The 16327-nt window shown below is 43.4% G+C and overlaps 2 protein-coding genes and 1 pseudogene across 2 annotated transcripts; 2 read left to right on the top strand and 1 right to left on the bottom strand.

The window, feature by feature from the left end:
- LOC112267309 overlaps positions 1–16327 on the bottom strand; it is a 115748-nt pseudogene that overhangs the window by 64177 nt on the left and 35244 nt on the right.
- LOC121839293 (extracellular calcium-sensing receptor-like) lies at positions 1686–6574 on the top strand. The gene is made up of 7 exons (XM_042297686.1): positions 1686–1969; positions 2465–2759; positions 3254–3543; positions 3969–4249; positions 4551–4759; positions 5127–5472; positions 5624–6574. Exons 1-7 carry the CDS (start codon positions 1686–1688, stop codon positions 6538–6540), a joined length of 2622 nt encoding a protein of 873 aa, XP_042153620.1. The 3' UTR covers positions 6541–6574.
- Positions 10306–15095, top strand: LOC121838785 (extracellular calcium-sensing receptor-like). Its single transcript, XM_042297685.1, has 7 exons — positions 10306–10589; positions 11012–11306; positions 11835–12124; positions 12370–12650; positions 13004–13212; positions 13570–13915; positions 14179–15095. Exons 1-7 carry the CDS (start codon positions 10306–10308, stop codon positions 15093–15095), a joined length of 2622 nt encoding a protein of 873 aa, XP_042153619.1.

Here is a 16327-nt window from a genome sequence, read left to right as displayed (position 1 = left end):
TGACCTGAAAGGCCGCTCAGCAAGGAAGAAGCCACTGCTCCACAACCAACATAACAATGCCAGACTACTGTTTTCAACTGCACATGGGGAGAAAGTGACCATCGTTATGTTTGGAGGAAAAGTGGGAGTCTTGCAAGCCAAAGAACACCATCCCCACCATGAAGCACGGGGTGGCAGCATCATGTTGTGGGGTAGCTTTGCTGCAGGAGGGACTGGTGCACTTCACAAAATAGATGGCATCATGAGGAGATAAAATTATGTGGATATATTGAAGCAACATCTCAAGACATCAGTCAGGAAGTTAAAGCTTGGATGCGAATGGGTCTTCCAAATGTACAGTGACCCCAAGCATACTTCCAAAGTTGTGACAAAAAGGGCCTAAAGACTACAAAGTCAAGGTATTGGAGTGGCCATCACAAAGCCCTGACCTCAATGCAATAGAACATATGTGGGCAGAACTGAAAAAGCATGTGTGAGCGAGGAGGCCGACAAACCTAACTCAGTTACACAGCTCTGTCAGGAGGAATGGGCCACAATTCACCCAACTTATTGTGGGAAGCTTGTGGAAGGCTACACGAAATGTTTGACCCAAGTTAAAAAATGTAAAGGCAATTCTACCAAATTCTATATGAGTGTATGTACACTTCTGACCCACTGAGAATGTAGTGAAAGAAATTAAAGCTGAAATAACTAATTTTCTCTACTATTATTCTGACTTTTCACATTCTTAAAATTAAGTGGTGATCCTAACTGACCTAAGACAGGGAATTTTTACTTGGATTAAAAGTCAGGAATTTTGAAAAACTGAGTTTAAATGTATTTGGCAAAGGTGAATGTACACTTCTGACTTCAACTGTAAGTGAGGCAACTTACCAAGAGGACTATATTGTTGGGGAAATATAAGAGAGGAAGCTTACCAAGAGGACTAGACTATAGCAGAAATACTGTGAAGAGCTAAAGTGCCTAGAGGACTAGACTGTTGGGTAAATACTGTGCAGTGCCAGCGTGCCAAGAGCACTAGACAGTACGAGAAATATAAGAGAGGAAGCTTACCAAGAGCACTAGACAGTACGAGAAATATAAGAGAGGAAGCTTACCAAGAGCACTAGACAGTACGAGAACTATAAGAGAGGAAGCTTACCAAGAGCACTAGACAGTACGAGAACTATAAGAGAGGAAGCTTACCAAGAGCACTAGACAGTACGAGAACTATAAGAGAGGAAGCTTACCAAGAGCACTAGACAGTACGAGAACTATAAGAGAGGAAGCTTACCAAGAGGACTAGACAGTACGAGAACTATAAGAGAGGAAGCTTACCAAGAGCACTAGACAGTACGAGAACTATAAGAGAGGAAGCTTACCAAGAGGACTAGACAGTACGAGAAATATAAGAGAGGCTCGTGGTTATTAATTCTAATGTATGTCTAAACCATTACAGTCAGTTCTGATGCTGCTGCTGTATGCTGCTGCATACACTCTCTATAGCTGAAAGAAGCAGAACCTAACTGAACCTAGCAGAGCAGCCTCTAGCCCCTCCCTCCTTGGCATGGCATTACCCACAGTGTGGCCCCCAGAGGAATCCCCACAGAGGTACGGTGGGTATTTAACCCAGAGAAGGGAGGTATCCTGACCTATGTGGGTCTGTATGGCGCTGTATTACTCCATACCTTCTACACATCAGGGGAATGAGGCTCTCTCCGGCTCCTGCTCTGGATCCAAGTCTGGCTGGTAGTCTGGTTCTACTACATCTAGCTGTGGTGGCTGGTGGGCTTGCCTTGCTCTCGTCTGCCTCTGTCTCTGCCTCTGGGCTGGAGTCTATCAGATGCAGGCTCCAAGGCACCCCTCGTCCTCCGGCATTCTCCCAGGACGGGGACTTTGTCATCGGGGGTGTTTTCTCAATCCACAACTACATGCACACTGTGGAACACAGCTACACCAGCTTGCCTGAGCCCCTGCAGTGCACAGGGAGGTCAGTGAGCGCAAGAGGGAACAGGGGACAGGACTGTGGCTGTGTGGGGAGACAGATAAATTGTGTTTTAAAGACACGGAGACACACTGTTTAAAGACAGATAAACAGTGTGTTTAATGACAGGTAAACAGTGTTTTAAAGACAGGTAAACAGTGTGTTTAATGACAGGTAAACAGTGTTTTAAAGACAGGTAAACAGTGTTTTAAAGACAGATAAACAGTGTGTTTAATGACAGGTAAACAGTGTTTTAAAGACAGATAAACCGTGTGTTTGTGTCTGAGAGAGTAGATAAAGCCTACTGTTACAAAGTGTCTCATTTTCAAATGCAGGCAATACTACAATGTCCTCAATTACAGTTATCAAATGTGAAGGCATGTAGACAGTGTGGAAAATAAGGCTAGATTTTAAGATGTTTGTCCTCGTATATCCATATATTCTGTAGGCTAATTTACCGTTTAGTCAAGAGGTGCTCACTCATCTACCTTCTATTTACAGTTTGGATTCCCGTGAGTTGCGCTTCTCGCGCGCCATGGTCTTCGCAGTTGACGAGATAAACAACAGTTCAGACCTTCTACCAGGTGTCACACTCGGTTATCAAGTGCACGACTCGTGCACCACGGTCCCCATGGCCGTGAAAGTGGCCTTCCAGCTGGCTAATGGCCTGGACCCAATGTTTGATACCGGAGAACAGTGCTCGGGGTCGCCTACAGTGACAGCTATCGTGGGCGAGTCTGGCTCCACGCCAACCATCAGCATGTTGCGCATCATCGGCCCTTTCGGCATTCCTCAGGTAAACTAATGTGGAAAGAAATCATTCAGCTTATTTTAAACTTACTGTATTCCTACTTTATATTCTCCTCTCCTTCAGGAATATACATTTCTGTGTGAAATTATGTGGAGAAAGGCATTTGAACATAGACTGAGAACTATGAGTCTGGAGAACTTGTAGTGGCATTAAAACATGATCTGAGGATTATCTTTCATAGGCTAGGTTGTTATGGGAGACCAGGGATTAGTGTCACACCTTTTACTCATGTTTTTCACAACACCAGTATGTCTTATAATACTATTATCAATATGAATAGAACGACCAAGATAGAAACAGGTAGAAATATGTATCCTTTTCAATCTGGCCCAATGAAAAACAATACATTATTATTATTAATGTCTCCCTAACATCATACAACACAGCTAAACAAAAAAGCAGGAAGTTGCCAATAACTAAAACTTGTTTGGTCAACATGATGTTCTTTCTCATGTTTTCGACTGTCTGTTTTTAACTAGGTGAGCCACTTTTCCACCTGTGCGTGTCTGAGTGATAAGAAACAGTATCCAACCTTCTTCAGAACCATCCCCAGTGATCAGTTCCAGGCTGCTGCTCTGGCCCACCTCATCAGGCACTTCGGCTGGACCTGGATTGGGGCGGTCCGTTCCGACTCTGACTACGGTAATTACGGGATGGCGGCTTTCCTACAGGCAGCACAAGAGGAAGGCATCTGTGTGGAGTATTCTGAAGCCTTCTCCCGTACCAGCCCACTCAGCAGAGTGCAACGGGTGGCCGACGTGATCCGCAGGTGATCCATGATTACTTGTGAACTTTTCATTCATACAAATGCAAGACCATAATTACAAAAAAAATGCTATTGTCATTAATGTATCTCTTTTCCAAAAGCTGATTTTATTTTAACTAGGCAAGTCAGTTAAGAACAAATTCTTATTTTCAATGATGGCCTAAGAACAGTGGGTTAACTGCCTGTTCAGGGGCAGACGGACAGAATTGTACCTTGTCAGCTCAGGGGTTTGAACTTGCAACCTTCTGGTTACTAGTCCAACACTCTAACCACTAGGCAAGACTGCCACCCTGTGAGACCAATATGATTTGCATATCTTAATCATGTCAAAAGTGTTGATTAATACTAATGTTCACTTCACTGAGACATTCCAGTGAATGACAAACATGACCAGCATATTAAGCATATGATATAATCATGTTCCCCAGCTCCACAGCCCGGGTGGTGGTTGCATTCGTATCCTCTTGGGACATGAAAATCCTGCTGAGGGAGATGGAACGCCTGCCCTCTCCACCCCGCCAGTGGATCGGGAGCGAGTCCTGGGTCACTGACCCAGATATGTTGCGCTTCGGCCTGTGTGCCGGGGCCATCGGAATTGGCATCCAACGCTCTGTCATCCCGGGCCTCAGGGACTTCCTCCTGGACCTCTCCCCACAGAAGGTGTCCAAGTCTCCCACACTCACTGAGTTCTGGGAGGGAGCCTTTGGCTGTCGGCTGGGGACAGGTATCTATCTATCTATCTATCTATCTATCTATCTATCTATCTATCTATCTATCTATCTATCTATCTATCTATCTATCTATCTATCTATCTATCTATCTATCTATCTATCTATCTATCTATCTATCTATCTATCTATCTATCTATCTATCTATCTATCTATCTATCTATCTATCTATCTATCTATCTATCTATCTATCTATCTATCTGTCTATCTATCTGTCTATCTGTCTGTCTGTCGGTCTGTCGGTCTGTCTGTCGGTCTGTCTATCTGTAGGGACCTCTACAGGTGTTGGGGTTGAAGAGAAGGTGTGTGATGGCAGTGAGGATATACAGCAGCTACAGGCCCCCTACACAGATACATCCCAGCTGCGTGTCACTAACATGGTGTATAAAGCTGTTTATGCCATAGCACACGCCATCCACAGCATCGTTTGTGAAGAGAGAGAAAACTCCACTGTGAACTGTGACAAAAACCTTAATGTGAAGCCAACACAGGTGAATGACAAGTCTGTAGTATCATTTCCTGATAAATATGTTTATTTCAACTACATGTATGAAGGCCTAGGAGTTCTCATTATACTTTACAACTTCTTCTGAATTAACACATCTGATAAAAATGAGTTGAATTTATGTTCTGTTTCTCTCTCCATCTATCTTCCCTTTTCTCAATTTCTCTCTTTCCATCTTTCTTCCCCTTTCTCCATCTCTCATCTCTCTCTTCCCCTCTCTCCATCTATCGCTCTATCTCTCTTCCCCTCACTCATCTCTGTCTTCCCTTATCTCCATCTCTCTTCACCTTTCTCCTTCTCACTCGTCCCATCTCTCTCTCTCTCTCTCTCTCCCTTGACCTTCCAACCCCCAGGTCCTGGAGAGATTGAGGGGGGTGAACTTCTCTCGTAACGGGTACCAGGTGTCTTTCGATGCCAACGGGGACCCAGTGGCCACCTATGAGCTGGTCAACTGGCAGAGACAGGAGAGTGGGAAGATGGAGTTGGTGACAGTGGGGCTCTATGATGGGTCCCTGCCTCCTGACCAGAGGCTTGACATCGAGAGGGAAATCACCTGGGTAAAGAACAGTACACAAGTACCTGTGTCAGTGTGCAGTGAGAGCTGTCCCCCAGGCACTCGTAAGGCTATACAGAAAGGAAAGCCTGTATGCTGTTATGACTGTATCCAATGTGCAGAGGGAGAGATCAGCAATAACACAGGTAGGACTATAGGAACAGTTGGCATAGAATGTGTAGTAAATTCTATCACGGTTTACTAAGTTGTGGATTATTCATATTAACAGCACAACAAAGGCATAGTAGTGAATCTATTATTACTGACATTTGATGTCTGTTACATTGTCCTGGTCAGATTCTTCAGACTGTCTGATCTGTCCCGAGGAGTACTGGCCCAACGCTGAGAGCGACCGCTGTGTCCCTAAGCCTGTGGAGTTCCTGTCCTTCCACGAGGTCCTCGGAATCATCCTGACCGCCTGCTCTGTGGGCGGGGCTTGTCTGGCCATCGCCACGGCAACTGTCTTCTACCGCCATCGAACTTCGGCCATCGTCAGGGCCAACAACTCTGAGCTGAGCTTCCTGCTGCTCTTCTCCTTGGCTCTGTGTTTTCTGTGTTCTCTCACTTTCATTGGCCAGCCCTCTGAATGGTCCTGTATGCTGCGTCACACAGCGTTTGGGATCACCTTCGTCCTCTGCATCTCTTGTGTTCTGGGGAAAACAATAGTGGTGTTGATGGCCTTCAGGGCTACGCTTCCAGCCAGTAATGTCATGAAATGGTTTGGTCCTCCACAGCAGAGATTGACAGTAGTGTCCTTCACGTTTGTCCAGGCTATGATATGCACTCTGTGGTTGGTCCTGTCCCCTCCCTTCCCCATTAAAAACCTCACTACCTACAAGGAAAAGATCATTCTAGAGTGTGATGTGGGTTCAGCTATTGGTTTCTGGGCTGTGTTGGGCTATATAGGACTCCTGGCTCTCTTGTGCTTTGTGCTGGCGTTTCTGGCTCGGAAGCTGCCTGATAACTTCAATGAGGCCAAATTCATCACCTTCAGCATGCTCATATTCTGTGCAGTCTGGATCACCTTTATCCCAGCTTATGTCAGCTCTCCTGGGAAGTTGACTGTAGCTGTGGAGATCTTTGCCATCATCACCTCTAGCTTTGGGTTGTTCTTTCTATTATTTGTTCCTAAATGCTTTATTATTCTGTTCAGGCCGGAGAAGAACACCAAGAAACACCTCATGGAGAAGACATCCAATGATAAACGTTATTAAGAAACGATTGAGGGAGATTAACATTGTAACGTTCAGTTATATGGTTTATCATACAGTTAGGTAGAACTACTCTGACAGAGATGAACAACGTTTTAGCAGGTGATCATTGGTAACATTGTAACTAGTAACATGACACAGGTTCACTTTAGATATTCCAATGTTATGTGAGATTGGTGAAATCTAGAGTGTTAAAGTGATTTTACTAATGCCCTAGATTATAGACAGTGCTGTGCCGCCTTGTTCATTGATTTATCTAAAGCTTTTGACACTGTCGACCATGCGATTCTTTTGAGTAAGCTGTTGTCATTAACACTGGGATTGGATGCCTTTCGTTGGTTTCATGACTATGTAAAGGATAGAAGTCAGGCTGTTAGAGTCAACGGCATCCAGTCGGAGCCATTGGAGTTGGTTAAAGGGGTCCCACAAGGTTCTATACTTGGTCCATTACTGTTCACTCTCTACATAAACAATATCGGTGATGAGATAAGAAAGTGTCAAATTCATGTATATGCTGATCACACGTCATGTACTCTATCACTTCAACTGCTGACCAAGCATTATCACTGTATTTTATACAGCTGAAACTTGATGCAAAGAAAACACATTTTATGATTTCAATAGGTTCAAAAAGTTGGTTGAAAATACACTTGCTCTTACGAGCTTAGATAGTTCTCGAATAATCAGGTCTCTGCATATAAATACGTATGGATATGGTTGGATGATAAACTCTTTTAAAATGCATATTGACAAACTTTGTAGATGGCTAAAAATCAAGCTAGGCTTCTTCTATAGAAACAGGACATGCTTGTCTTCTACAAATAGAAGACAAATGATGCAAGCTACTTTTATGTCTGTTATTGATTATTGGGATATTATTTACCTGCATGCAACTGCATCAACACTGAAAGCTACCTTCTAATTTATCATCACTCATCAATATTAGAATTATATATCCTAAAACCAGGTTACAAGCATGGATTACACTTGAGGCCCATGTGATTTCCACAGAGTTGGGTATGGCTGCCTTTTCCTAATACTCTCCTTGCCTATGGAATAGCCTGCAGACTAAACTTAAACTTGAGACTCTTGTCCCCCTTGATCATTTTAAATATTTATTGGAGCATATTTATTTTTGAATTGCTTGTAACTGTTTCGGGAAAGACAAGTTCATGTGCTGTTAGTAGAATAACCTACGTGTAAATTAAATCTCTTGCTGTATTTTTATTGTGTTATCTGTGATCATTTTGTTTGTCTTGTTTAGTGTTTTAATCATTGTACATAAACTATATGTGTAAACATGTATACCCAGGGCCCAGCTGTAACAGAGACCTTGGTCTCAGGCTGTGTTCCTTGTTGAAATGAAGGTAAACATTTAAAAAAATGTTTTTATCTAATTTGACCTGCTACATGATGTGATTAGCAGTAGTCTACAGAGTGGAACCACTTCCATGTTGTTGGAGAAAAGCTTTAACCTATATGAATTGATATAACATTGAAGTGAGTGTGTTCAATTGATATTGTAATTCATCAATTTATGTATGATAATAATATAATTAACATTTTCATACACAGTTGAAGTGGGAAGTTTACATACACTTAGGTTGGAGTCATTTCAACTTGTTTTTCAACAATTCCACACATTTATTGTTAACAAATTATAGTTTTGGCAAGTCTGTCAGGACATCTAAGTAATTCCTACAACAATTGTTTACAGGCAGATTATTTAACTTATAATTACTGTTTCACAACTCCAGTGGGTGAGACGTTTACATATACTAAGTTGACTGTGCTTTTAAACAGCTTGGAATATTCCAGAAAAATATGTCATGGCTCTGATAGGCTTATTGACGTCATTTGAGTCAATTGGAGGTGTACATGTGAATGTATTTCAAGGACTACCTTCAAACTCAGTGTCTCTTTGCTTCACATCATGGTCAAATCAAATCAGAAAAAAACTTGTTGACCTCCACAAGTCTGGTTCATGCTTGGGAGCAATTTCCAAACGCCTGGAGGTACCACGTTCATCTGTACAAACAATAGTATGCAAGTATAAACACCATGGGACCATGCAGCCGTCATACCACTCAGGAAGTAGAAGCATTCTGTCTCCTAGAGATTAATGTACTTTGGTGCGAAAAGTGCAAATCAATCCCAGAACAACAGCAAAGGACCTTGTGAACATGCTGGAGGAAACAGGTACAAAAGTATCTATATCCACGGTAAAACGAGTCCTATATCAACATAACCTGATAGGCCTCTCAGCAAGGAAGAGGCCACTGCTCCAAAAACGCCATAAAAATGCCAGACTACGATTTGCAACTGCACATGGGAACAAAGATGGTGACCATCGTTGTGTTTGGAGGAAAAAGGGGGAGTCTTGCAAGCCGAAGAACGCCATCCCAACCGTGAAGCACCGGGGTGGCAGCATCATGTTGTGGGGTTGCTTTGCTGCAGGAGTGAATGGCGCACTTCACAAAATAGATGGCATCATGAGGAGAAAAAATGATGTGGATATATTGAAGCAACATCTCAAGACATCAGTCAGGAAGTTAAAGCTTGGTTGCTAATGGGTCTTCCAAATGGACTGTGACCCCAAGCATACTTCCAAAAATGGCCTAAGGACAACAAAGTCAAGGTATTGGAGTGGCCATCACATAGCCCAGACCTCAATGCAATAGAACATTTGTGGGCAGATCTGAAAAAGCATGTGCAATCAAGGAGGCCGACAAACCTGACTCAGTTACACCATCTCTATCAAGAGGAATGGGCCAAGATTCACCCAACTTATTGTGGGAAGCTTGTGGAAGGCTACCCAAAACGTTTGACACAGTTAAACAATTTAAAGGCAATGCTACCAAATACTAATTGAGTGTATGTAAACTTCTGACCCACTGGGAATGTAATGAAATAAATAAAAGCTGAAATAAAACATTTTCTCTACTAGATTCTGACTTTTCACATTCTTAAAATAAAGTGGTGATCCTAACTGACCTAAAACAGGGAATTTTTACTTGAAAAACTGAGTTTAAATGTATTTGGCTAAGGTGAATGTAAACTTCTGACTTTAACTGTAAGTAAGGCAACGTGCAAAGAGGACTAGACTGTAGGGGAAATATAAGAGAGCAAGCTTACCAAGAGGACTAGACTTTAGAATAAATACTGTGTACTGCCAGCATACCAAGAGGACTATACTGTATTGGTAATATAAGAGAGAAATAGGACCAATAGGACTAGACTTTTGAATAAATACTGTGTACTGCCAGCGTACCAAGAAGACTAGACTATATGGGAAGTACTGAGAAGTGCCTGAATGCCAAGAGGACCAGATTGTAGGGGAAAAATAAGAGAGGCAGCGAGCCAAGACGTCTAGACTATAGAGGAAATATAAGTCAGGTAAAGTGAAAAATTGACTAGACTTTTGAATAAATACAGTGAAGAACCAGCGTGCCAAGAGCACTAGACCGTAAGAGAAATATAAGAAAGGCTCATGGTTATTCTGTGTCTAATGTATGTTTTTGTCTATCTAAACCATTCCAGTCAACGTATTTCTGATGCTGGTGCATACACTCTCTATAGCTGAAATAAGCAGGGTGAGCAGAGCAGCTTCTAACCCCTCCCTCCTTGGCATGGCCGTACCCACAGTGTGGCCCCCAGAGGAATCCCCACAGAGGTACAGTGGGTATTTAACCCAGACAAGAGAGGTATCCTGACCTATGTGGTTCTGTGTGGCGCTGTGCTACCCCATACCCTTTACACATCAGAGGAATGAGGCTCTCTCCGGCACCTGCACTGGATCCAAGTCTGGCTGGTAGTCTGGGTCTACTACATCTAGCTGTGGTGGCTGGTGGGCTTGCCTTGCTCTCGTCTGCCTCTGCCTCTGCCTCTGGGCTGGAGTCTGTCAGATGCAAGCTCCAAGGCACCCCTCGTCCTCCGGCGTTCTCCCAGGACGGGGACTTTGTCATCGGGGGTGTTTTCTCCATCCACAGCTACATGCACACTGTGGATTACAGCTTCACCAGCCTGCCTGAGCCCCTGCAGTGCACAGGGAGGTCAGTGAACGCAAGAAGGAACAGGGGACAGGACTCTGGCTGTGTGGGGACACAGATAAATTGTGTTTTAAAGACACGGAGACAGTGTTTAAAGACAGAGAACAGTGTTTTTAAAGACAGGAAAACAATATTTTAAAGACATATAACCATTGTTTTAAAGACAGATAAACAGTGTTTTTAAGACAGATAAACAGTGTGTTTGTGTCTGAGAGAGTAGATAAAGCCTACTGTTACAAAGTGTCACATTTTCAAATGCAGGCTATACTACAATGTCCTCAAGTACCGATATCAAATGTGTAGGCATGTAGACAGTGGAAAATAAGATTAACTATGGAGATGTTTGCCCTCGTATAACCATATATTCTATAGGCTAGTTTACCATTTAGTCAAGTGGTGCTCACTCACCTATCTTCTATTTACAGTTTGAACTCCCGTGAGTTGCGCTTCTCGCGCGCCATGGTCTTCGCAGTTGACGAGATAAACAACAGTTCGGATCTCCTACCGGGTGTCACGCTCGGATATCAAGTGCACGACTCGTGCAACACGGTCCCCATGGCCATGAATGTGGCCTTCCATCTGGCTAACGGCCTGGACCCAATGTTTGATACCGGAGAACAGTGCTCGGGGTCGCCTACAGTAACAGCTATCGTGGGCGAGTCTGCCTCCTCGCCAACCATCAGCATGTTGCGCATCATCGGCCCTTTTGGAATTCCTCAGGTAATCTCCTATGGAAAGAAATCATTCAGCTTCTTTTAATTTATTTCTATTGCCTCTCCTTCAGGAATGAGTTCAACTTTTAATTTGCCAAGTTCCAATTGTATTCTCCGGTCTTTCAGGAATTTACATTTCTGTGTGAAATTTTGAGGAGAAAAGCATTTGAACATAGACTCAGTACTATGAGTCTGGAGAACTTCTGTAGGCATTAAAACATGCTCTGAGGACTATAGGCTAGGTTGTTATGGGAGACCAGGGATTAGTGTCACACCTTTTACTCATGTTTTTCATAGCACCAGTATGTCTTATAATACTATTATCAATATGAATAGAACAACAAAGATAGAAACGGGCAGAAATATGTATCCTTTTCAATCTGGCCCAATGAAAAACAATACATTATTATTATTAATGTCTCCCTCACATCATACAACACAGCTAAACAAAAAAGCAGAAAGTAGCCAATAACTGAGACTCGTTTGGTCAACATGATGTTCTTTCTCATGTTTTCGACTGTCTGTTTTTAACTAGGTGAGCCACTTTTCCACCTGTGCGTGTCTGAGTGATAAGAAACAGTATCCAACCTTCTTCAGAACCATCCCCAGTGATCAGTTCCAGGCTGCCGCTCTGGCCCACCTCATCAGGCACTTCGGCTGGACCTGGATTGGGGCGGTCCGTTCCGACTCTGACTACGGTAATTACGGAATGGCGGCTTTCCTACAGGCAGCACAAGAGGAGGGCATCTGTGTAGAGTATTCTGAAGCCTTCTCCCGTACCAGCCCACTCAGCAGAGTGCAACGGGTGGCCGACGTGATCCGCAGGTGATCCATGATTACTGGTGAACTTTTCATTCACACAAATGCAAGCCCATATTTATAAAAAATACTATTGTTAATGATTTCTCTCTTTTCCAAAAGCTGATCTGTGAGACCAACATGATTTGCATTTCTTAATTACGTCAAAAGTGTTAATTAATACTAATGTTCATGTTCACTTCACTGAGACATCACAATGAATGACAAACATGACCAGCATATTAAGCATATGATATAATCATGTTACCCAGCTCCACAGCCCGGGTGGTGGTTGCATTTGTATCCTACAGGGACATGAAAATCTTGCTGAGGGAGATTGACCGCCTGCCCTCTCCGCGCCGCCAGTGGATCGGGACTGAGTCCTGGGTCACTGACCCAGATATGCTGCGTTTCGGCCTGTGTGCCGGGGCCATCGGATTTGGCATCCAACGCTCTGTCATCCCTGGCCTCAGGAACTTCCTCCTGGACCTCTCCCCACAGAAGGTGTCCAACTCTCCCCTGCTCACTGAGTTCTGGGAGGGAGCCTTTGGCTGTAGGCTGGGGACAGGTATCTATCTATCGATCTATCTATCTATCGATCTACCTATCTATCTTTCGATCGATCAATTGATCGATCTATCTATCTATCTGTCTGTCTGTCTGTCTGTCTGTCTGTCTGTCTGTCTGTCTGTCTGTCTGTCTGTCTGTCTGTCTGTCTGTCTGTCTGTCTGTCTGTCTGTCTGTCTGTCTGTCTGTCTGTCTGTCTGTCTGTCTGTCTGTCTGTCTGTCTGTCTGTCTGTCTGTCTGTCTGTCTGTCTGTCTGTCTGTCTGTCTGTCTGTCTGTCTGTCTGTCTGTCTGTCTGTCTGTCTGTCTGTCTGTCTGTCTGTCTGTAGGGACCTCTACAGGTGTTGGGGTTGAAGAGAAGGTGTGTGATGGCAGTGAGGATATACAGCAGCTACAGGCCCCCTACACAGATACATCCCAGCTGCGTGTCACTAACATGGTGTATAAAGCTGTTTATGCCATAGCACACGCCATCCACAGCATCGTTTGTGAAGAGAGAGAAAACTCCACTGTGAACTGTGACAAAAACCTTAATGTGAAGCCAACACAGGTGAATGACAAGTCTGTAGTATCATTTCCTGATAAATATGTTTATATAGACAACATGTATGAAGGCCTAGGAGTTCTCATTATACTTTACAACTTCTTCTGAAGTAACACATCTGATCAATTTGAGTTGAATTTATGTTCTGTTTCTCTCTCCATCTATCTTCCCTTTTCTCAATTTCTGTCTTTCCATCTTTCTTCACCTTTCTCCATCTCTCATCTCTCTCTTCCCCTCTCTCCATCTATCGCTCCATCTCTCTTCCCCGCACTCATCTCTGTCTTCCCTTATCTCCATCTCTCTACACCTCTCTCCTTCTCTCACGTCCCCTCTCTCTCTCTCCCTTGACCTTCCAACCCCCAGGTCCTGGAGAGATTGAGGAGGGTGAACTTCTCTCGTAACGGGTACCAGGTGTCTTTCGATGCCAACGGGGACCCAGTGGCCACCTATGAGCTGGTCAACTGGCAGAGACAGGAGAGTGGGAAGATGGAGTTTGTGACAGTGGGGCGCTATGATGGGTCTCTGCCTCCTGACCAGAGGCTTGACATCAGGAGGGAAATCACCTGGGTAAAGAACAGTACACAAGTACCTGTGTCAGTGTGCAGTGAGAGCTGTCCCCCAGGCACTCGTAAGGCTGTACAGACAGGAAAGCCTGTATGCTGTTATGACTGTATCCAATGTGCAGAGGGACAGATCAGTAATAAATCAGGTAGGACTTTAGGAACAGTTGGCAAAAATGTGTAGTAATTTCTGTCACGGTTTACTAAGTAGTGGTTTATTCATATTACCAGGACTACAAAGGTAGTGTCTGTCAATCATGTTCCTGTTCTTATTATCTAATGTAAGCTGCACATTAATAAACTGACAAAGTGAACTGACAAAGTGCGGCATTGTGGGACATGTATTTGTAAATAAATAAAACCTGCATCTATTATTATTAACATTTGATGTCTGTTGTTTTGTCCTGGTCAGATTCTTCAGACTGTCTGATCTGTCCCGATGAGTACTGGCCCAACGCTGAGAGAGACCTCTGTATCCTTAAACCTGTTGAGTTCCTGTCCTTCCACGAGGTCCTTGGAATCATCCTGACTGCCTTCTCTGTGGGCGGGGCTCTACTGGCCATCGCCACGGCAGCTGTCTTCTACCGCCACCGACATTCGGCCATCGTCAGGGCCAACAACTCTGAGCTGAGCTTCCTGCTGCTCTTCTCCTTGGCTCTGTGTTTTCTGTGTTCTCTTACTTTCATTGGCCGGCCCTCTGAATGGTCCTGTATGCTGCGCCACACAGCGTTTGGGATCACCTTCGTTCTCTGCATCTCTTGTGTTCTGGGGAAAACAATAGTGGTGTTGATGGCCTTCAGGGCTACGCTTCCAGCCAGTAATGTCATGAAATGGTTTGGTCCTCCACAGCAGAGATTGACTGTAGTGTCCTTCACGTTTGTCCAGGCTATGATATGCACTCTGTGGTTGGTCCTGTCCCCTCCCTTCCCCGTTAAAAACATCACTACCTACAAGGAAAAGATCATTCTAGAGTGTGATGTGGGTTCAGCTATTGGTTTCTGGGCTGTGTTGGGTTATATAGGACTCCTGGCTCTCTTGTGCTTTGTGCTGGCTTTTCTGGCTCGGAAGCTGCCTGATAACTTCAATGAGGCCAAATTCATCACCTTCAGCATGCTCATATTCTGTGCAGTCTGGATCACCTTTATCCCAGCTTATGTCAGCTCTCCTGGGAAGTTCACTGTAGCTGTGGAGATCTTTGCCATCATCACCTCTAGCTTTGGGTTGTTCTTTCTATTATTTGTTCCTAAATGCTTTATTATTCTGTTCCGGCCAGAGAAGAACACCAAGAAACACCTCATGGAGAAGACATCCAATGATATACGTCATTAAGAAATGATTGAGTGGAAAAAACATTGTAACGTTCAGTTATATGGTTTATCATACAGTTAGGTAGAACTACTCTAACAGAGATAAACAATAATTTAGCAGGTAATCATTGGTAACATTGTAACTAGGAACATGACACAGGTTCACTTTAGATTTTCCAATATTATGAGAGATTGTTCAAATCTAGAGTGTTAAAGTGATTTTACTAATGCCCTAGATTATAGACAGTGCTGTGCCGCCTTGTTTCATAGATTTATCTAAAGCTTTTGACACTGTCGACCATGCGATTCTTTTGGGTAAGCTGTCGTTAATAGAACTGGGATTGGATGCCTTTCGTTGGTTTCATGACTATGTAAAGGATAGAAGTCAGGCTGTTAGAGTCAACGGCATCCAGTCGGAGCCATTAGAGTTGGTTAAAGGGGTCCCTCAAGGTTCTATACTTGGTCCATTACTGTTCACTCTCTACATAAACAATATCTGTGATGAGATAAGAAAGTGTCAAATTCATTTAAATGCTGATTACACTGTCATGTACTCTATCGCTTCAACGGCTGACCAAGCATTATCACTATTGGAGGCAGATTTTAAGATATTACAAGTGTATTTCATACAGCTGAAACTTGATGCAAAGAAAACACATTTTATGATTTCAATAGGTTCAAAAAGTTGGTTGAAAATACACTTGCACTTACGAGCTTAGATGGATCTCGAATTAATCAGGTCTCTGCATATATATACGTATGGATATGGTTGGATGATAAACTCTTTTAAAATGCATATTGACAAACTTTGTAGATGGCAAAAAATCAAGCTAGGCTTCTTCTATAGAAACAGGACATGCTTGTCCTCTACAAATAAAAGACAAATGATACAAGCTACTTTTATGTCTGTTATAGATTATGGGGATATTATTTATATGCATTCTACGGCATCAGCACTTAAATCGCTGGATGCTACTTATCATTGCGCACTTAGATGTATTACGGGTGATAGCTACAGAACTCACCACTGTGTTTTATATCAAAATGTGGGTTGAACTTTGCTGTCTGTGAGACGAGAACACGCTCTCGTGTTTGTCTATAAAGCACTTCTGAAAAAGCTACCTTCTCATTTATCATCACTCATCAATATTATAATTATATATCCTAAAACCAGGTTACAAGCATGGACTACACTTGAGGCCCATGCGATTTCCACAGAGTTGGGTTTGGCTGCCTTTTCCTAATACTCTCCTT

Source organism: Oncorhynchus tshawytscha, linkage group LG14 (assembly GCF_018296145.1).
Source record: "Oncorhynchus tshawytscha isolate Ot180627B linkage group LG14, Otsh_v2.0, whole genome shotgun sequence".
NCBI lineage: Eukaryota > Metazoa > Chordata > Actinopteri > Salmoniformes > Salmonidae > Oncorhynchus > Oncorhynchus tshawytscha.
This window is presented reverse-complemented; position numbering and strand designations above follow the sequence as displayed.